We start from the raw sequence: 23817 nt of genomic DNA on the forward strand, positions 1-23817 counted from the left end.
CTTCAGAGAGGAAATGGTTTGGCCGTGTCATGCAAGGGAGAAAGGTAGGGCAATCAAAACCAGAATTCTCTGGCTGACAAAAAGAATGGCAAGTAAGAGGAAGCAAAAATAGGGATTGTATGACAGATGTCAGATTGACGATACAAGTGAGAACCAGCTTGAATATAGAAAGTCTAGGGAGGAAGTGAAAAGGGAAATAAGAGGAGTAAGGAGAAAGTCTGAGAACAGGAAGCCAATTAACATAAAAAGAAATCCAAAAATTTTCTACAGGCATATAAATCATCAGTGGGTATTGTCCCATTGTACGCCACTTTAGTTTCCCCTTTTGGCCTTTCGCTACTAACCCCACAAGATGACCAACAAATGCTAAACTCCCTCGTGCTCCTTGCTCCATCACTGCTGGTCGGGCAGGCGGTTAGACTCATGATTGCATTTTCCTAAACTGTGTCTCGCATGTTCTGTTTCTCCTCCGGCTTGCGCAGTGCTTTGGTTACTATAGCAATGGCTCAGTTCCAGCATCGCCGGCACCGAGTATAACGTTCAATTATAGGTCCAATTAGCATTGCACAAACACAGAAACGCGGGAAGCAATTCTGATCCAGGGATGAATGTCAGCCTAATACCCTGGTCCCAAACCATCCGCCACCACAATGCATCCTCCAGTTCAACCTTCACATTCTCTCCCATTTGCTCGATTACCTATTGGATTCAGTGACACTGCCTCTTTGGCAACCGGGCCTCTTTCCTCAACTTCAATACATGTTCCAGCAGCTTTGTGATTCACTTCCGCTCGGAATGCAGGTCCTCCTTTGGATCAACGGTTTTATTCATTGGTTCTCTGTGAGGAGGCTGAAAGTGGGTTATTGCCTTGCTCTATCACTGCTGGCCAGGCAGGCAGTGACTGTCCGATTGTTGTTGGGGCGCAGGGGTAGAAGCAGAAACTTGAGTTGATCACTGGGTAGTGGATGTTAACCTAATGGTATTGAGGTTGGGTCACGCAACATTCCCCTTTTCCACAGTATTTCACCTGTGTCAGTTCGTGACGGGTGCTGGAAATTTTAAGAGTACAATTTAGGGTGGTGTTAAAACTGCACACGACTCTGGTCCCCTTCCCTACCATCGAATAAAATCCAGTAGTCATAGGAAAGTAGGCTTGCATAATTTTAAAGAAAGTTGCACAAATGTTGTATTTTATTGCATACCAGGGTTGGGCGTCCATTTCCATTAGACTGAACCAGTGAAAGGTGATGGTTACAATAAGATGCAGTGCTTTATTTTCAATGTTATGTTAGTGATATCATTTTTCTTGGTCTCTGAATACTTAGCCCTAATTTAACCAGGAAAATATATTAATAAGAGCAAATTGCTGCGGATGCTGGAATCTGAAAATGAAAGAGAAATGCTGGAAAATCTTAGGTCTGGCAGCATCTGTAAGGAGAGAAAAGAGCTGACGTTTCAAGTCCAGATGATGCTTTGTCAACTCTTTTCTCTCCTTACAGACGCTGTCAGACCTGCTGAGATTTTTCAGCATTTTCTCTTTTAGTTTCAGGAAAATATAATGTATGTCTGACTGCTCATTTCTAAGGGGGCTTTGAAAATGTTCAGCCAGTTTTTAATCTTTAAAATGTCATTTCTTGATATCTCTCGTTCAGAAATCACTTGCATAATAATTGACTTCTGTACACAACCAAACAGAAGGGGTGGCACAGTGGTTGACACTGCTGCCTCACAGCACCAGGGACCCAGATCCAATTCTGGCCTCTGGTCACTGTCTGTGTGGAGTTTGCACTTTCTCCCCATGTCTGTGTGTGTTTCCTATGGGCGCTCCGGTTCCCTCCCACACTCCAAAGATGTGTGGGTTAGGTTGATTGGCCATGCTAAATTGATATTAGTGTCAGGGGATTAACAGGGTAAATATGTGGGGTTATGGGAATAGGGTCTGGGTGGGATTGTGGTTGGCACAGACTCGATGGGCCGAATGGCCTCCTTCACTGTGGGGATTCTATGAATTCTATGAATTTGATATTTTAGTACCAAAATGCTATTGCAAGTGAAGTATTTTTTAATTTAATAATTGTCTTTTTTACAGTATGTCTGGATTTGGGATGAACAGGAATCAGGCTTTTGGGATTAATAATTCACTTTCAAGTAACATTTTCAATGGCACAGGTAAATTTGTTTTTCCGTTTGGTTTTTACCACTAAAACTTTCCTTTAGCATTATTCCACATATTAGACTCCTGTGTGTGCACAGGTTTAATTAAATAGCATTTTTTAAATTCCATGGCTCAGGACACACACTACTATTTGTGGTGGTTATCAATGGAATATGTAGACCTGGAATGGCGCAAATGACCATTACTTCCGTCATTTCATGCTCTTCCTGTTCCAAATATGATCGCTCTGCAGGGAGCATGACAAATCATTCTTTGCAGATCTTTTTGTACCATTATTTAGAAAACAAAGATAATTTAAGCCACCTGGAATGTCTTAAGATTAAACACCATGACATGAAATGGGTTTGTGTTTATCACATGTGAAACTGGCAAGATGGTACAATTTTGAGGTGTTATGTCCTATTGCCTAAGGATTCCTCAAATGTGACTGATGGCATATTAATCAATTTTAAGTGGGCATAAAGGCTCTTGCATATGCTTATTATCTAATGCCTGTTTAAGTACCTACCTTCTGACATTGGTCAGAAACTGAGTAAAGTGCCAGGCATGTTCCATTTCAATTTTCTGGTACTTTCTGGTGTTGAGCAAGCTGAAAGTTAAAGTTTTTTACTTTGTAACTTATCTTAATATGCATTTTTAACCTGTGTTTGATAATTGTACATGACAAATCAATTACATTTTCTAATTAAGGATACTAGTGACATAGTAAATCAAAATCCATTTGCATGTGAATTCGTTAGATTATTGGGGTGATTGGAATCCACAGATCTGTCCTTTTCCCTCTGGAAGCTGTAAGTCTAGATAACTACTGCTCTATACAACTTCACCAATGAACTGACCTATTCGCTACTTGTTTTGCAGACATGGCTGCACAAATCCAATTTTAATTTGTTTTAATGAATTTTAGAGACAAACAATGCAGCGAAAGCAAAATATCCTTTGTATGTGCAGCATGTTTATATGTAATTAGTAACAATCTCACCACACAAATGCTAGACAATGACCACATCCAATGTGAGAGAATCTAACCATTGCCTCTTGACATTCAATAGCATTACCATTACTGAAATCCCCACTATCAACATCCGGGGGGGGTTAGCATTGACTAGAAACTGAACTTGGCTAGTTATATAAACACTGTGGCTGTAAGAGCAGGTCGGAGGGCAGGAATTGAATGAGTAACTCGCCTCCTTATTTCCCAAAGCCTGTCCATTATCTACAAGTCAGAAATGTGATAGAATACTCTCCAAGTCCCTGGATGAGTGTGGCCCCAACAACACTCGATAAGCTTGAAACCATGCAGGACAAAGCAGCCTGCTTGATTGGCACCCCATCCACAAACCAATTCACTTCCTCCATCACTGCTGTACAGTAGTAGCAACTTGTATCATCTACAAGGTACATGCAAGAACTCACCAAGCCTCCTTAGACAACACCTTCTAAACCCATGACCGTCTAGAAGGACAAAGGCAGCAGATAAATGAGAATGCCATCATCTAAAGTTCCCCTCCAAGCCATTTGCCATCCTGATTTGGAAATATATCACTATTCTCTAATTGTTGCTGGATCAAAATCCTGGAACTCCCTTCTTAACAGCACTGTGAGTGTACCTACACCACACGGACTGCAGCAGCTCAAGAGGACAGCTCACCACCACCACCTCAGGGGCTGTTAGGGATGGGCAATAAATGCTGGCCTAGCCAGCGAAGCCCATCCTCATGAATGTGATTTTAAAAATGTTGTATCAGGATAAAGGTATATTTAAAAACACTTCTTAAAACCATTTTTGTTGCCCTATTTTAATGTTACTACTTTTAAATCAGCACTGTTCAAATTGTTTTGTGTTTTAGATGGAAGTGAAAATGTTACAGGGTTAGACCTCTCAGAATTTCCAGTACTAGCAGATAGAACCAGAAGGGAAGGAAGTGGTAATCCTACTCCACTAATAAATCCGTTGGCGGGAAGGACTCCTTATGGTAAGACATCTTCTTTAACTCTGCCCTAATTGTATTTTTTTTCACTGCTTTAAAAAGGGAGTCTTGCACGTAATTTCCCATTTGAACCTAACTTCTGTATTAGTGATAAATACACTGTACAGAGTCACACTGTTTTATGCAAAGAAGAAAGGTTTCAGATTCAACACCTGGTCTGTGATGAGTTTGACTGACCTTAGATAGACCAGAAGATGTGGTGGTACAATTAGCTCCTGTAACACAGACTAATAAAAGGGAAGCTTGGCAGGATTCTTGCCCCTGGGAAGTATTCAACTAGAAATGCACCTATATAGATTCGCTTCCTTAATTCCTGTGTTGATTTATGTAGATGGACCAAGAAGACAGCAGGTTTAATACATGGTCTATGATACATGGTTCAACCAGGTAGTAAAGGAAGTATTAAAAGTGGCCTCGGTGGTGTTAAGCTGGTGGGGGAGGAAAGCATAATACAGTCATAGAGGTTTACAGCATGGAAACAGGCCATTTAGCCCAATTTGTCCATGCCACCCTTTTTTTTTTAAACCACTAATCTAGCCTAAATTGCCTGGGTTTGGCCCATATCCCTCTACACCCTTCTTACCCATGTAACTATCTAAATGCATTTTAAAAGACAAAATTATACCTGCCTCTACAGCTCGTTCCAGACACTCATCACCCTCTGTGTGAAAAAATTGCTCCTCTGGACCCTTTTGTGTATCTCCCCTCTCACCTTAAACCTATGGCCTCTAGTTGTAGACTCTTTGGGAAAAGATGTTGACTATCTATCTTATCTATGCCCCTCATTACTTTATAGACCTTTATAAGCCTCCCATGCTCCAGGGGAAAAATTCCAGTCTATCCAGCCTCTCCTTATAACTCAAACCATCAAGTCCTGGTAGCATCCTAGTAAATCTTTTCTGCACTCTTTTTAGTTTAATAATATCCTTCCTATAATAGAGTGACCAGAATTGATTCAAAGTGTCTTGTACAACTTCAACAAGACATCCCAATTCCTGTATTTAATGTTCTGATCAATGAACCCAAGCATGTCGAATGCCTTCTTCACCACCCTGTCCACCTGTGACTCCACTTTCAAAGAGCTACGAACCTGTACACCTAGATCTCTTTGTTCTATAACTCTCCCCAACGCCCTACCGTTAACTGAGTAAAGTCCTGCCCTGGTTCGATCTACCAGAATGCATTACCTCGCATTTATCTAAATTAAACTTCATCTGTCTTTCATCAGCCCACTGGCCCAATTGATCAAGATCTCGTTGCAATCTTAGATAACCTTTTTCACTGTCTACTAAGCCACCAATCTTGGTGTCATCTTCAAACTTACTAACCATGCCTCCTAAATTCTCATCCAAATCACTAATATAAATGACAAGTAACAGTGGACCCAGCACTGATCCCTCAGGCACACCGCTGGTCACAGGCCTCCAGTTTGAAAAACAACCCTCGACACCCTCTTCTGTCATCAATCCAATTTTGTGTCCAATTGGCTACCTCACCCTGGATCCCGTAAGATTGAACCTTATGGAACAACCTACGATGTGGAACCTGTCAAAGGCCTTGCTAAAGTCCATGTAGACAACGTCAACTGCACTGCTCTCATCTACCTGCTTGGTTACCCCTTCAAAAAATTCAATCAAATTCGTGAGACATGATTTTCCACTCAGAAAGCCATGCTGACTGTCCCTATTCAGTCCTTGCCTCTCTAAATGTCTGTACATCCTGTCTCTCAGAATACCTTCTTACAACTTACCCACTACAGATGCTAGGTTTACCAGCCAGTCGTTGCCAGGCTTTTCCCTGCAGCCCCTCTTAAACAAAGGTACATTTGCCACCCTCCATAAGTTGAATCTCACATGACTGATCATTGTCCAGTCCAGTCTTTGATGCTTGTGAACGTGGTCACAGTGTGAACCAGAAAGGGATTCTGCTTTGATTCTTCTTTAGTTGAAGCAAGTTCCACATGAAGAATTGCTTAGCAAAGTACCAGAAGGCTGCAAACATTCATGGAGTAATACGTCTGCTTGAATTGTAACTCTTAAGAAAGAAGTAGTAACGAAAGAAAATTGCGATTAGTTTTTCCTGACTAGGAGCTTTTACAGTGGAAATTGCTTACCAGAACTAGCTGTTTATTGACACCACCTCATGATCATTCCTTTTTTTCATCTCATGGAGAAAATGAATAGGTTCTGTCATTCCTCAGTATGCAAAGTAAGGAATTTAGAATGTGGTGATCTACTGATACTAGTCTGTGTCTACTTAGTCTGTTGGAGAAATAAAACATTCGGTTTCCCATAGAATCATGATTTACCTTTACACTCTTTTTGTTTCTGTCCATTTCCTAAATTATCAATATTGTTTTAAAGGAGGGTTTTGAAGAATTCGTTGAGGAAGCTATATGTGAAAGTGAGATGCCATCCTAGTGAAGCTGCAACAAAGGTTCACATGCATGCTAGCAGTTAAAGCAGCATGCTGTGGCCAGAGCTAAGTGATCCTGCAACTAGCAGATCAAGTCAAAGCTCCACAGCTTAGCTACATTTATTTATGAGTAATGGTGGACGAGTAAGCATCATATGGGAGGAGATGATACCACAGTGGCTGAATCCAGCACTTGAGTACAACAGTCGAGCCTGATACATTTGCAACGATTTTCAACTACAAGTGCCAAGTGGATGATTCTCTTGGGCCTCCTCTTGAGACCCTCACCATCAAAGATGACAGTCTTCAATTCGACTCACTCCATCTAACATCAATAAATGGTAGAATACATTGAACACAGCAAAAGCTGCAGGCCTTTACAACAACTGTTATACTGCTGAAGACTTTTGGTTCTGAATTAGCCACATTACTAGCTAAGCTATTCCAGTGCGTCTACCAACATCTACCTGACAAGATGGAAAATTGTTTAGATATGCCACATCCACAAAAATAGGAGAAATCCAACCCAATCAATTACCACCCTTTGGGCTTACTCAAAGTCATTAGCAAAGTAACGGAGAGAATTGCAATACTGCAAGCAAGTTATACTTGCTCGCCAGTAACCTGCTCAGTTTGGTTTACCTACCCCAGGATCACCTGGCTCCAGATATAATTAAGGTGCAGGAATTGAATTCCAGAGGTGACATGAGAGCTATTGCCCTTATCATAAAAGAAGTATGGCACCAAGGTGCTCCAGTAAGACTGAAGGCAGTAGCGATGTGGGTAAACCTCAGTGACTGGAGGCATATCTGGCGTAAAAAAGATTGGTTATAGTTGTTGGAATTCAATTCCATGGAACCTACAGTGCAGAAGGAGGTCATTCAGCCCATAGAGTCTGAACCTGACTCTCTGAAAGTGGATCTTACCCAAGCCTTAGAAGCGTTAGCTGCGTGGACTGGTGTCAGTTATGGATGGGGATGGGGAGCCCACCTTCACGGATACCTTGGACCCATTGGAGACAATCTCCCCCAGGACATTTTCCCCCCATAACCATCCCGTAGCCTCCAGAACCAGGCCTCCCACCCCAACCCTGGACTTGGAGTCTGCCTGTAGTCCCAGCCATGGCCATTTCCACTCGGCTGGTGCTGCTGGGACTATAAAGCCTCCAGCCAGACGACAGACCAGCAGCTCACTTAAGGCGAGACTTGTTCTTGAGATAGGGGTAGAAGTCTTGCCTTAAACAATTAACACCGCTGCCATTGTTAACTTACTTCAAGGCAGTTGTCAGGATAGTCTATCAGGATAATGGGTGCCCCAAACCCTTCAAATTTTTAGCTGCAGGGCGGGACTGCACGGCACCCTAAAATCCAGTTCCACGTGTGGGTTCTAACTGAATTCTACCATACCCTCAAGCAACATGATTATTTAAGTACTGTAGGCATTGTTGCCTTATATGATCATTTAGTATGTTTACACCATTAGACTTTGTGACTCTTGCAATCATTTTGCCTCCACAATACCATTGGCATTGACTAATTTAATAAAATTATTCAAATAATTCAAACTTACTTAAATGATTCATTTACCTCGACTAGTAGCAAGACTCCCTCTTTAAAGAGCGCAAATAATAAAAGTGTAACCAATGTTCTCAACTGTATGGGTGTGCGACTGCGCAGCAATCTGTAATGGACTGCACAGTTTAAAAAACGGGCCGTGCAGTAACCAAAGAAAATTAGAGGGAACATTGAGTGTAACTAGTTTTATTTTTTAAGAATTCAGAATTTTAGGAGTAAAACCGCAACCTTGTTCAAACATTGCTTTTCTAAAGAGGGGGAAAAAAATCAGCGAATTGAGATTTTTGAGGTGGTGATACATGATCTTCCCCAACCTGTACTTGACAATTATTTTGTTTTCTTTCATTACTACTAGAGTTCCCTAACAAATTGCTTCTGATCCATATTAAAGAGGAACAGATGGCCCATTAAGGGACAGGCTTATACCATTCTCCTTGCAAATAACTGACTCTTAGATCAAGCCAGCCATTGTTGAAAGTGATTTCCCCTTTTAAAGGTGTGTAACACCAATTGAAAGGGATTGTATTACTGGTCATATTCAGTGAGTCACCAGCTGAGACATGGCAAATTAATAATGGAGGTAAATAATCTAGTGCTTCCAGTCTTGGTGAGGTGTGGATTTTTTAAAATTCCATCGTTAGGATAAACGATAGCTTAATTTAAATCCATTCATAGACTTGAAAAGCACGATAAATTTCCTGAGAAGGAAATGTTGGAATTGGCCATTCTGCCCATTGTCTTCTAGCATTATCAGCATTGTGTCCAAGCACTCACCATCTCCACCATGTGTACTTTCATGTTGTCACATGGGGAGTACATCCCATTCCTGAGGTAGGGCTTTTCTAAAGAGTCCACTGCAATTGACTACACATATCTTTCTCTGAGACATATATATGTATCCTTTTCTAATCATTTAGCTCACCTGAGGTAGTTCAAAATTAGGTGAAAGTTAATGGTATCCAAAAGCTCAAACATGTGCTTGCACTGGGGACTCGGCAAGGATAATTTTATAGCTCTTAAAATAACCAAGCACATTGGTTGCATGTTGTAGTCGGGCTTCTATACAGAACAAGTAGGAATTAACTAGATACACTTCAAGCTTTTGCAGTTCAGTCTTGCCTCAGTGGTAGTACTCGTGGCTCTGTGTTGGTTCATGGATTCAAGCCCCAATCTAAGCACAAAATCCAGGTGGACATTTTATTGTATTATTGCTGCATTGTTGAAGTTGCTGATTTTCAGATGATGTGGGCTCTATCTGCCCACTCACATGGTTGTCAAAGAGCCCATGGCACAATTCAAAGAGGTGTTCTCCCTCTATCCTGGTTAACATTTATTCCTCAACCAATTTCTCTAAAAGAGATTAAGTTTCATTAGCTAATTGTTGTTTTGAGAGATCTTGTGCACAAATTGGCTATATTGCAATTCAGATTATGATGCAAAGATACTTAATTAGCAATGGAAAGCTTTGGAATTAGCTGAGGTTGTGAAAGGCATCTAATTAAGTCTAAGTGCATTCTTTCTTCTTGTAAGTCAGTTTCATATCTTTACATCTTGTAACTCATTGCATTTCAATTCTACCTAAGAATCCTGAAATTAATCATTGACATTTTGTTTGTTGTATCTGAGGTTGTCCATGTGGTGTATGTACCTGAGCCCTGATGAAACAGTGATCTCAAAAATTTAACTGTGGCAGAATGGTCTCCCAATAATGGGGCAGCAGAATGTCTAATGGTTGATGTAACATTACAACTTTTTTCCCTTCCCAGTTTTGGCTTCGAATTATATAGACTTCACTGACCTTTCCACTTTACCAGAAAACAAATTGTGTTGCAAGTGATCTGTCAATGCATAATTTTCTAGCTCCAGTCCAAGGATCAGCCAGTCATTTGGATAGATAGTGCTATTGTAGTCAGGAATAGCAACAAATGGGAAAAATAAAATTTCAGTTTTCTGTGGAAAGATGAGTCAGAGATACAAACCTTGGAGATCAAGTACCACACACTGCTGAAATTTCTAAAAAAACTAGTGAAGAAAACCAGACGATGAGTTTGCTCAGCAGTATTGTCATGCCTCATAGATAACTGCTATTTAAGTTGTGACCTTGAATCTTTAGCCTTTATCATTTCTCTGCCATTGATTAATGGGTAAAATGAGGAATAGTCAGGAATTATTTGTAATTATTTTTTATTTGCCTTGCAAGAGCAACTTACTACTTTTCTTTCCGCTGCTCTCCCTCCAACTTCAACCATAGCATTTTCTTCTTTCTTCCAAAATTCCTTCTTGCCACGTCAAGTTTCTGTTGCATTCCCTGTTTACAAAAGGGATGAATATTGTCTAATTGGGCTTTGGAAGTACTTCATAGGAATGTCACTCTGTAGAGGCTTAAGATTTAATAAGACATGGACTGGATTTTGCATCAGCGGTGAAGCAAGAGTAGTTGCTGCTAATTTCAAAGGAATTGCCCACGTATTGAACTCTGTGGCACAGGCTCCTCCTTTTCCCTTATCATGTTTCATGCAACAGTGCATGTCATCAACCAGTGTAAACAGCCAATCAAGTTGAAGTATTCTCGTGGACCACTAACCGGGAAGTAAAAGCCATTGAAGCCTTGTGGTTTTAATTTTTTTCAGTTTTACAGATAACAAGATAAATGGGATGTAAATATTTGTTAAGGTAGAAGCTAAAATATCATAAACTTTGAAATTTTTCATGAAGAAATTTGACATTCAAATACAAAGGAACATATTTCATGGACTAAGAGCCTGTTTAGCAGCAATAATGAACTTGGGACACCATTCAAAGCCAACTTGCACCTCATTCAATAAGGTGTAACTTTTTCAAGGGTTTTTAAAGTGAGATCACCCATTAGAATGGAAATTTTCAATTCAATGATTCCAATTAACTGAAGTTGAGTGACCTTAGTGCATCCTCTGGAGCAGGGGTCTCCAAATTACGGCCCGCGGGCCACATCCAGCCTGCAGCAGGCCACATCTGACTGGAAGTTTGGAGACCGCTGCTCTGGAGAACCACTAATTGCAAATTCTGCATTTCTGTGTTTAACTGAGCAGACTCCAAAAGTTGCTGGTTGTTTCAGAGGAGTAATGCTGGCAAACACTGGCAGTTCCACTACTACTAATGTGACTACCACTGTAAAATGTGGGCCTTCAATTTTCTGTTTTAAGTTTCAGTACTGAAACCATTGTAATGGCTTAGGCAAGTAGCTGCTCAAATCAAAACAATTTTCAAAAACAGTAAGCATGGACATTGAGCCCTTGGCAAGGCAGGAAATCCCCCCTTGGTCATTTGTTGATGTCCTAGTAACATTGTCAGTATTCAGACAATTCTATGTGGACCTCCATTTTAAGATGTGAGAAAGAAAGTCTCTCAGTTCACCCTCAATAGTCACTTTAAAGAGCGTAAGTCCCTTTGTTGTTTTTTAATTAAATATCTCATTCACGTCGAGTGAATGTTTGTTGGAAAAATAATTGACAGAGCTGAACGCCTTTAACCTTCTGAATTGCTGTGCAATGTGTCACTTACAAAATAGCTAACAATGAACAGATATTGGATGATTTCAGTGGTATCCATGTTAATCGTGAACCTGAAAATTTGAATCGTGAGCCTTCTGATTTCCTTTCAGAAACACCTGATCAGCCCAATAAAGATATTGCATATTTTGTAATGCACATTTTTTTGATTTCTGCAAAGATGTACTTTATGGAAATGTTGTTGAGCAGAAGATAAAGGATTTGTATTCTTATCTGATCTCTTTACATGCTCCTTTGCCAGTAAGGGTTGCTGAGTAGTGATTTGAAATGCAACACTGGGTATGATTTCATCTACAACCACCCCTCCCCAACCCATTATGTTAGCCAGTTAAGTTGCCCAATTGCCACCCCCCCCCCCCCCCCCCCCCCCATCTGAACGTAACTAATTCAGCTTGGCAAGGTGGTGAGCCCCCAAACATTTCTGGTATGTATAACTCATCAACTGGTGAAATGTGTTTATTTTTAGCCACAAATATAGCCTTGCATACATGCCTTATGGTGACAAAATAAATAAAATTTAGTATGGAAAATCAAAGCTTATCCAGCTTTTTATCCATTATCTTCTATCTGTCTCGCCTCCCCCCTCCTCCATCTCCCCTCAGGATTTTTGTGATTTAATGTTTTTGGACAAAAAAAATTCAATTATACAAGGATCAAAACTGGACACAGGCTATATGCGCAAAGCTGTTTAAATCATCAGCTCTTGCAAATTAATTTATTAAATAATCCTTTATATTGTTGTGAAAAGGATACATTTTGATGCTTTTTTTATTTCTCATTCACTAATCAGTTTTATTTTTTAGTATATATTCAATCCTTAAAAGCCTTCAATCTTATAGAAACTAGAATATTGTTAACATTTCACAGCATAAATGTCACATTTAATCACGGATTTTTAACATTAACATAATTTGGAGAATTTAGTTGAATGTCAATCAAATCATTGTCTCAGCTAAAGATTATACAAAAATCCTAATATAGTAATGAAATTTCCGTTTTTAAACTGCTTAAAAAAAAGGTGCCACATATACAAAAACTAAGACGTTCCCTTTTGAAATTCCCTTGCTGAATAGTATTTCTAAATTCTCTGATTATTGTTCTGATACACTATTAAATGGATGCAATATTTATGTGATCTGTATAAAGCATTATAATTGTCTGATGCTGTTTTTCAGTTGTCACTTTTGCTATTACTGAGATCACGCTGTTAACAGGATAAGTCACTGGGACTCCCAAGAATTTAAAAATGAGTGAGCAAGAACGTTTTTGAGTTGTAGATTTTTCTGTTTGCCTGCCAACTGAAATTCATTATTGTATAAATCAGTATATTTGTGCATGTCAGGGTATATTTCCAATTCAAGAGTGTAGCAAAGTATGATGGTGAAAATGGATGAGGGCCAACTGATTTGTATTCAATAATGGCACCACTAGTATGTGGCATACTTTCACGATCTGTGTTAAAGAAATATGGCTTACTTCAATTTTAAAAGCGAAAACTGTATTAGATGGAAATCTTTTGATAAACTTAGTTTTATTTGGAAAGTATTTTCTCCCAAGAGATTTATCAGGGTTTTGAGGATTATATTTTCAGTGTTCCAATTTACCTAATGAATACATCTTTCATTATTCTAATCTGAATGCTTCTGTGTACAACAAATTTAGCTAGGCAACTATTTGAGTATGACGATTACATTTTTGTCCAAATATGATTTTAAAACTTGTTGGAGCCATTTTGATTACAAAATATCTGATGTAAATCAGTAGATGAGGGTCTGTACACTTATCTGGCAAAAGTGACCTTTGTTACGTGGGGAAACCGGAGCAGAGCTGAGAAGGCCAAGTGGATATTTAATGGATGTGTTCAAAATTATGAAGTGCTTTGACAGCATAGATGAGAGAAACTGCCTCCAGTGACAAGAGGGTCGTCAGCCAGAGGATACAGATTTAAGATAGTAAAAGGACCTATGGAGAGATGAGAATATTTTTGAGCAGTTGACTATTATCTGGAATGTACTACTTAAAAAGGTGACGAAAGCAGATTCAACAGCACGGTGGCACAGTGGTTAGCACTGCTGCCTCACAGCGCCAGGGATCCAGATTCGATTCCCAGTTTGGATCACTGTCTGTGTGGAGTTTGCACGTTCTCCCTGTGTCTGCGTGGGTTTCCTCTGGGTGCTCTGGTTTCCCCCCACAGTCCAAAGATGTGCAGGTTAGGTAAATTAACCATCCTAAATTCTACCTCGGTGTACCCGAACAGGTGCCGGAGTGTGGCGACTAGGGGATTTTCACAGTAACTTCATTGCAGTGTTAATGTAAGCCTACTTGTGATTAATAAATAAGTAAATAGGGAGAAAATTGCAGGGCAATGAGGAAAGAGCAGGAGAATGGGAAGATTAGATAGCTGTTGGGTTGAAAGGCCTCCTGTGAGATAAGATTCTATGATTCTTATAATAATCCTTCCTGTAGAACAGTAAGTTTCTTCAAACACTGTTATTCTGACTGGTTAGAAATCAGTTTTATTTATTATTTAATTATAGTGTTCGAATTACCACAGCAGTGCTGATATCACTATACCGCAAAAGCTACTAAGATTTTAGATTTGGGCGAGACAGATTTCGGTCACATCTTGTAGAGGGGTATAGGTTCAGTAAAAGGTTGGTGTGACCTGTACTGTAAGGAGAACCCAGGCGAGAAAGCAAATGAGGAAAAGCAGAAACTGATCATGTGCAACAGATACAATAAACTTATTACCCATGAGAATAAGGATAGAGACTGTCAGAAAGACAGCTGGAATAAAGACCATGGCACCTTAGAATCAGCATAAAATCATATAATCCCTACAGTGCAGAAGGAGGCCATTTGGCCCTTTGAGCCCGCACTGACCACAATTCTACCCAGGCCCTATCTCCGTAACCCCATGCATTTACCTTGCTAATCCCTCTGACACTAAGGGGCAATTTAGCCTGGTCAGTCCAGCTAACCTGCACATCTCTGGACTGTGGGAGGAAACTGGAGCACCCGGAGGAAACCTATGCAGACATGGGGAGAATGTGCAAACGCCACACATATTTTCACCTGAGGCCGGAATTGAACCCAGGTCCAGCAGTGCTAAGTGCTGTGCCACCGTGCCGCTCAAACCTTGGAATCAACCAGTCACCTTGAAGGAACATTGGAGGGGTGAGGCTTTGTCATTGTGATCCATGTTGGGACCAATAACATAGGGATGAACAGACAGGAAGTCCTGCTTGAAAAGCAGCAAGAGCTAGGAACTAAGTTAAAGAATAGGACCAAATGCAAAATGGTGTAGGTATAGACAGATTAGGATGGTGAACATGTAGCTGAAAATGTGTGGGAAAGGGAGGTTCCATTTTATGGGGCACTGGCACCAGTACTGGGACATAAGACCATAAGACATAGGAGTGGAAGTAAGGCCATTCGGCCCATCGAGTCCACTCCACCATTCAATCATGGTTGATTTCAACTCCATTTACCCGCGCTCTCCCCATAGCCCTTAATTCCTCGAGAAATCAAGAATTTATCAATTTCTGTCTTGAAGACGCTCAACGTCTCGGCCTCCACAGCCCTCTGTGGCAATGAATTCCACAGACCCACCACTCTCTGGCTGAAGAAATTTCTCCTCATCTCTGTTCTAAAGTGACTCCCTTTTATTCTAAGGCTGTGCCCCCGCGTCCTAGTCTCCCCTGTTAATGGCACCTTAGAATCAGCATAAAATCATAGAATCCCTACATGAAGAAATTGTACAAGGCTAGGGTCAGGGGTACCAGCTCAAAAGATGAAAAATGTGGCCACAAAGATTTTAAATGGCAGAAGCAATGCTAAAGTGAAAAGATTGTATGAATAATGGATCAAAATCCAAAAAATGTAAAAGAGTGGATTACCGTCAGGTTATTGTGCTTTAGGTGCTTACGGTAAAGAGAAGATTTGGGCTTGGGTCACTGTGGGGAGTTTGCACATTCTCCCCGTACCTGCATGGGTTTCATCCGGGTGCTCTGGTTTCCTCCCACAGTCCAAAGATGTGCGGATTAGGTGGATTGGCTATGCTAAATTGCCCCTTAGTGTCAGGGGGACTAGCTAAGGTAAATGCATGGGGTTATGGGGATTGGGCCTGGGTGGGATTGTGGTCAGTGCAGACTCGATGGGCCAAATGACCTCCTCCTGCACTGTAAAATTCTATGAGGACGAATTGATTTGCAGCGATGAAACCAGAGAGAAGAATAAGAAACGTGAGTAAAACCATAGAGCAGAAGGACAAATCAAGGGTGTGCTCTGAAAAAAGTGTTTCTTCATAGAAACGCACAGAGGATAAAGAGCAAATTCATGATGGGGGATGTGACATGATAGCTGTTACTGAGACATGGCTGCAAAACAGTCAAAATTAGGAATCTAATATATCAGATTTAAGGTCTACAGAAAGATCGAGAAAATGGTAGAGATGGAGAAGTAGCCTTAGTGATTAAGGATGAGGTTATAATGAGACAAAATCAGACAGAAAGACAGTTGAATAAATGCTGGTACAGTGGTTAGCACTGCTGTCTCACAGCGCCAGGGACCTGGATTCGATTCCCGACTTGGGTCACTTTGTGGAGTCTGCACGTTCGCCCCGTGTCTGCGTGGGTTTCCTCCAGGTGCTCCGGTTTCCTCCCACAGTCCGAAAGATGTGCTGGTTAGGTACATTGACCATGGTAAAATTCTCCCTCCGTGTACCCGAATAGGCACTGGAGTGTGGCAACTAGGGGATTTTCACAGTAACTTCATTGCAGTGTTAATGTAAGCCTACTTGTGACAAATAAATAAACTTCAAAAAAACTTTAAAGCAAATGAAAAGTATTTAAGGTTGTAGTGGAGGGTATGTAACAGCCATCTGAAGTGGTAGAAATGTGTTAATGCAGATGTTGGACAAACATGCAGTAACTTAGAGTGGTTTCAATTGGGAGTTTTAACTTTCATATAGATTGGGATCTGCAGAGGTTAACCTGTCAGAAAATTAGTAAATTTTTTGGGTGTGTTCTGGATAGTTTTCTGCACAAAACGCCCTAGGGCTAGCAATGGACAGGCTATAATAAATCATAAGCCAGATTTCATTGTTAGCCTTTTTGCATGAGTGTTTATCGAAATGCGGTCATATGATTGTTTTCAACGTGGTGTTTGAAATAGAACTTGAAAATTGGCTGCTAAGATTCTAGATTTAGGTAAAACTGAGTTCAGTGTGATGAGATGGAGACTCCACAGGAAACTGGGCAAATCTATTGAACGGTATAACAACAGAAGATCAGTGGGAGGTATTTAAAAATAATTTAATGTGTTACAGAACCATTTTCTATCCCTAAGAGATAAAAGCTCTACTTGCCAAAAATGTATCTGTGAATGTCTAAAGAGGTAGGAAACAGCATAAGACCAAAGAAACAGACATGCAAAATGCAAAAAATAGCACACCTCCTGGAAAATGTGAAAGATACAAAGAACAAGTGGTGACAAAATAGTTAGTAGGGTGTTTTGAAAGAAAATTGCAAGGATTATCAAAATCAACTCATGTTTTATACAATAGGAAAAACAGGGTGGTCAGGAGCAGGATGGGCCCTTGAAAATTGATAACCGTGATTCTGTCAATAGAATAAACGGTGGCACAGTGGTTATCACTGCTGCCTCACAGCGCCAGGGACCCGGGTTCGATTCCCGACTTGGGTCACACTCTGTGCGGAGTCTGCACATTCTCCCCGTGTTTGTGAGTTTCCTCCGGTACTCCGGTTTCCTCCCACAGTCCGAAAGATGTGCTGGTTAGGTGCATTGGCCATTGGGCGGCATGTGGCATAGTGGTTAGCACCGCTGCCTCCCAATGCCAGGGACCCTGGTTCGATTCCAGCCTTGGTCACTGTCTGTGTGGAGTTTGCACTTTCTTCCTGTATCTGCATGGGTTTTCTCCGGGTGCTACGGTTTCCCCCCACAGTCCAAAGATGTGCTGGTTAGGTTGATTGGCCATGCTAAAATTGACCCTAGTGTCAGAGGGATTAGCAGGGTAAATATGTGGGGTTATGGGAATAGGGAATGGGTGGGATTGTGGTTGGTACAGACTCGATGGGCTGAATAGCCTGTTTCTGTACTGTAGGGATTCTGTGATTCAATGAAAATATAGAAATGCTGAGTAATTACTTTGCATTAGTATTCTAGTACAGCACGTTGGAGATAGCAAGGAAGCTAAGATTAAGTCAGGGACTAGCAGCTATGAAGAAAATAATGGCATAAAATAGGTTTCCATCCTGGGATTTAAAATTAAGTCATTGCGACATTTGCACGTGCCCCAGCTATAACCTTGCAAATTTTCTTGATTTGGGAACCGTTCCTTTGGGTGATAAAATTGGTCATGTTACTTTGCTATTTCAACAAGGTGAGAAAGGGAACCCAGGGACCGAAATAACAGTTAGCCTAACATCTGTTGTCAGGAAATTACTGGCATCTATGAGTAAGAAAACAGTGACTGAACACCTTGAAAATTTCAGCTGATCAGAGAACACCAGCATGAGTTTGGAAAGCTCAAACCTAATTGAATTTTTTTTAAAGAAGTGACTGAAGTAACAGACCAGGGAATGTGCATGGGTATTATTTTTGTGGACCTCTGGACAACATTAAGTATCTCATAAGTGATTGCTAGCTAAAGTTATTGCTCATGGAATTGAAGACAAATTATTCACTTGGTTAGAAAATGGCTCAAGTGGCAGCAGAGAGAGAAGGGATAATAGGCATGTTCTCTAATTAGCCATATGTCACTAATGGTGTCCCTGTGTAGATCGGTGTTGGGGCCTCAACTATTCAGCATATTCATCAATGACTTAGATTATGGGATAGAAATCTACATATCCAGATTTTCTGATTATACAAATATCGGTGATGTTGGAAGCAGTGCGGATGGAAACATAAATTTACAAAGATATATTGATAGATTAAGTAATCTAATAATACTAGGGGGCATGCACTTAAGGTGAGAGGGGGAAAGTTCAAAGGAGATGTGAGAGGCAAGTTTTTTTTACACGGAGAGTGATAGGTGGCTGGAACATGCTGCCAGGGATGGTGGTGGAGGCAGGTACGATAGGAGCATTTAAGGGGCTTTTGGATAAGCATTTGAATATTCGAGGAATAGAGGAATATGGATCAAGGGCAGGCAGAAGGGATTAGTTTAATTTGGCATCCTGTTCAGCACAACATCGTAGGCTGAAGGACCTGTTCTTGGTCTGTACTGTTCTATGTTCTAAATAAATGGGCAAAACTGTGGCAAATGCATAGCAGTGTGGACATATGTGAAGTCATCAACTTTGGACCTAAAAAGGATTGAACAAAGTACTTTGTAAATGGTGAAAGACTAGAAAAGAGGTTCAAACCAACTTGGGGACCAGGTACATATCTCATTAGAAAATCATGAATAGAAAATAATCAAAATGGCTCATGGAATGCTGGCCTTTATATCTGGAAAATGGGAATACAAGGGGATTGAAGTCATGCTTCAGCTATACAAAGCCCTGGGTAGGACCACACCCTGGAGTACTGTGAGCAGTTCTGGGTATCAACATATAGGAAGAAGATATTGGCCTCGGTGGGAGTGCAGTGTTGATTTGCTGCAATACCTTGGGCTCCAAATTTCAAGAAGAGATTTTTTTTTAAATTATAAGGTTAAGAAGTGACTTAATCGATGTTTTCAAGATATTAATGGGAACAGATGTATTGTAGCAGAAACTATTATCGCTGGTGGGAAATCTAGGACAAGGAAGCACTGGTTAAAAACTAGAACAAAACCTTTTAGGAGTAGAATTAGGAACATTTTTAGCTTGGAACTCTTCTGCAAATGATCTTTTGCTATTGATGCTACCTCATTTGTTAATTTTAAAAATGTGATTGGTAGATTTTTGTTAATCAAAGGTATTGAGGGGTGTGGGGAAAAGGTGGGTTTATGTAGTAAAGTAGCAGACCAACTATGATCTCATTGAATAGGCTTGAGGGAGTAAATGTTCCTTTATACAATAGCTATATGCCTGTCAATTATTCTAGGCAGTGATTTTCACTGGAGACACTCCAGTGATTTTTTTTTCTGCAAAATTAAATATTAATCTTGGGGGGGAAAAAGCATTAATTTGAAACCCAGGGATGGGCTTTGCTCCATATAATTTAAAAGAGTACTACAGGATATTTACTAAAACGAGCATGTGTCAGTTCATCAAAATTTTGGGACCTGACAATAGCCAGTGAAGAACAGACCGTTGTTCTATCCAGTATTTTTAAATGAACCTTACTATTTGATTAGCGGTTTGATCAGTGTTGTATACTTACCGGAGTAGGGTATACTTGATTGAGTCTAAAATTACATATTGGGAATAAAAACGTTCCATCACCCCAACATGTGCCACTTTTTTGACTAATTTTAGCCCAGCTTTCAATTCTCTTCTGATCTGTTCCCAATTTCCTCAGTTGTTTCTTGAACTTGTCTATTCTGCCTGCTTCAGTTATCTTCCAGTGTTAAGATAGCTAAAATACTTCCTTTCCTTTAACCTTCTAGTGTTCAACACCTAGGGCCCAACTGGAGGCCTGCTTATTGATGACATTCAAAGGCATTGTATGACTGGATGTCAGAACTTAACACAAGTGACATAAAATGGCTCTCTGATACCTCATCAGAGAAGTAGATAGTTGGAAACAAAGTTAACATTTTGAGTTGAATATGACCTTTCCTGTTCTGAAGAAGAGTAATATTCGACTTGAAACATTAACTCTATTTCTCTCTCCATCGACATTGCCAGCCCTGCTGAGTATTTCCAGCATTTTGGATTCTGAAAATCTTAAATGAAAACAACATCTTTATTTTAGTTGGACTTTACTGGCTGTCTCCCCCAAGAAAGATTTTGGATCTTGGGGGACAAGCCTATAAAACATTCCCTTTTCAATTTAAAATTTTCCCAACGAAAATATCTTGTCAACTTTTTACTGTATAGCTAATTATTATCTGATAGGATCGCAATTTTTCTAACTACAATTAATTCCTGATAGCAGCATTAACGCAACCACCATGCCTTCTGCTAACTTTTCTGATCATTTCTGTTCCATAGCTTTATATGTGCGCACATCAATCAATTCTTATTGTATCATACATCATGTCTTTATACCAATCAGATTTCTTATGTGAACAAGCTTGTTTACGATACTTTTCTAGCTTTGTTGTAGTTGTACCTACATCAGTTATCTATTCATTAACATGTCCGAGGCAATGTATCGGGCAGCTCTATTACATTAACTGCTCCCTGAAAATTTTATTGGAGATTTCCTTGTAATAATCTTGTTCCAATTTATAACACTAATGCCAGATGAGGAATGGGTTTCGAGCCCATGTATGTTTGTTTTCAGTTGTCTGTTAAAACACAGTTTCTGGCAATTAATGTTAATGACAATGCTAGTGATTTTCCTGACTGCTGTTATATAGAGGAACAGGAACAATCCATTCAATCTGGACTTCAAATTAATTTACCCATTTTTGATCAATATCCCAAGATAGCCTTACTTTTTAAAAAAAAAAGATGGACCGATCTCAGTCTTGAAACTTCCAATTGAACAGCATACGCAAACTTTTTTTGAGGAGAGTGATCCAGATTTCCACTGGTCTTTCTGTGCAACACTGCTACCTGGTTTCACTCCCACCGTCGCACAAATAGTGAGTGGTGCAGCGCAGCGCCACCAATGGAGAAAATATATGTTTCAAGCAATACCTACCCACTGCAGTCATTAGCAGTTACAGCTACTGTCTGTTGCCTGCCCTTCGGGTTTGTAAACTGATTAAGTGATTCTTGCCGAGCATTTCTGCTGTTATGGCACTGCATGCTTTAAAAGTTAAATGTGTCTCCTGGTTATATACTAAGTATCTTGTACCACTACATGGTATTCATTGCGACGCAGTGAGCATATTTCACGATTACCCCTTTGCAGGACATCAGCAACTATGTGTCTGCACATGCCAGAGTCCTTCAACAAATGATTAATTTTAATGGGCGCAGTTCCAATTTATAACACAAATGCCAGATGAGGAATGGGTTTCTAGCCATGTATGTTTGTTTTCAGTTGTCTGTTGAAACACACTTTCTGGCAATTAATGTTAATGACATTTCCATGTAATTCAATTGTAAAGAGTTTATGTAATTACATATTTAAGCAAAGCATGATGAAATCACCACAGCCGAGATCCCAAATTGGGCTGTAAATTTCAAGTTCCATTTTATTCCCTATTTTCAGGATTTAAGTGAAATTCTGAGCTGTGATGTGATCTTACCAGCTGTTTACTATATAATAAGTAGCAATAAAGTAAGAAACTTTAAAAAATGTTTGAAACATAGTTGAAGCCTCTTAAAGTAACACACCTTTTTGGCCAGCTAAGTTTTTAATCTGAACATTCTATGTGAGGCATAGCTTATGATGTTTGTACATTTAAATGTGTATTTAAATAAGTTTCAACATTTTATTTTATTTTGTTTTCCTTCCTTTCCTCTATTCACTATTCTGTCTTATTTTGAATGTATATTTCTAATTGTCTGATTTATAATCACTTATTGATCTTTAGCTCTCTTTTCAGTAACCGCACACACACGCACACACACAAAGTTAGCTGTTAGCTGCAAGAGGCTGGGACCTCTGCCAGTTGAAGCTAAGTACATTAAAGACTGACATGGTTGCTTAATTGAAATGATTGTGATTAGTTTTTGATGTCTCAGCATAGTATCTGGCATTTGCTTGTTGAGATAATGTAACGGCCCAGTCACTGTCTTTTAATTGGCATCCAAGAGTTAAAAGTGAGTCCCAGTATTGGTGAGTTATGTAAAGCAAAGTAAAATGCAAGTTATTCATCCATCTCTAACAGTAAAATTGCATTTGAAAGTATAAGACTTGCCTATTGAGTCCCTTTGGTGAATGATTATCATCACAGTGACAGTAACTTGCAAAAGCAAACAGTGCAATAGACTTCTTCATAGTAATGAACTGGCTGCTGTGTTGCCATAGAAAATGGTCCCAGCAAGTGAGATTCAATAAACTACTTTTAATTGAATTGATGCGTGTCAGAATATTTCCTTTAATAGAGCAACGATATAAGTATACTTTCAACTTGCTGATGTATAAAATGCAATGAATTTTTTTCTTCCTGTTTTAAAAATATATCACAACAGACTTGATGCCATTCTGATGCAATTTAACAATCACAGTGGTAGAGAATATATCAGTCAAGTGCCGTCTTCTGAATTGAAATTAATGTTTTCACGATGTGAGTTGCAGGGTTATTCACTGTTTTTTATATTGTGTAAGCTCATGATACCATTGTAATTGGCACACTAGATTCCTCAAGTTTAGATGCAGTAAGAAGTCTCACAACACCAGGTTAAAGTCCACCAGGTTTACTTGGAATCACGAGCTTTCGGAGCCCTTGCTTTTGAATCTTTCACCTAAGGAAGGAGCAGTACTCTGAAAGCTCCTGATTCCAAATAAACCCTTGTTGGACTTCAGCCTGGTGTTGTGAGATTCCTTACTGTGCCCACCTCTGTCCAACGTTGGCATCTCCACATTAAAGTTTAGATGAGTCATGATTAGGTAGTTTTCCACTATATTGAGAAAGAGACAGCGGTGAGAAGGAATTTTAATGCAAAACATTTCCACTTTAGAGTTTGAATTTCCTTAATTTCTTTCTCCTGGATTTAGTTGTAACATCTGCGGCAAACAATGCTTTTGGGGATTACAGAACTGTATTGGCAGAGGCCTGGAAATGGGTGACCTAATCTTATATCACTTTCCAGCTGAGGGGGTTTTCAGGGTAACCAAGTTGGATAATGTAAATATTGGAGGGTGGATTTTTATTACTGTCTGGAGTGGGGGAAAGCAAGACTTGACAGATCAGTTCGCAATCTGTTTAAATTGATAGTTGCCACCAAATATCAATTGGCTTGAGTGTTTTGAATACTCAGGTCCCCCGCCCACAACTATTCAAACTTGAGATGAAATTTTGGAATGTTTGAAAATATTTTAAATCTCCTAATCACATCTTTAGTACATTGCATAATTTATCCTGTAATAGTCATTTG

General features: G+C 39.9%; 1 protein-coding gene across 6 annotated transcripts in view; it reads left to right on the forward strand.

The window, feature by feature from the left end:
- The window catches only part of cnot2 (CCR4-NOT transcription complex, subunit 2), a 134510-nt gene that overhangs the window by 81451 nt on the left and 29242 nt on the right, over positions 1 to 23817 (forward strand). For all 6 annotated transcript variants that reach the window (XM_078219747.1, XM_078219751.1, XM_078219748.1 and 3 more), the window contains 2 exons: positions 2090 to 2169; positions 4027 to 4152. In XM_078219747.1, coding sequence (XP_078075873.1) covers positions 2090 to 2169; positions 4027 to 4152 — 206 coding nt within the window. The remainder of the gene's footprint in view (positions 1 to 2089; positions 2170 to 4026; positions 4153 to 23817) is intronic.

The sequence above is a fragment of the Mustelus asterias genome, chromosome 9 (assembly GCF_964213995.1).
Source record: "Mustelus asterias chromosome 9, sMusAst1.hap1.1, whole genome shotgun sequence".
Taxonomy (NCBI): Eukaryota; Metazoa; Chordata; class Chondrichthyes; order Carcharhiniformes; family Triakidae; genus Mustelus; species Mustelus asterias.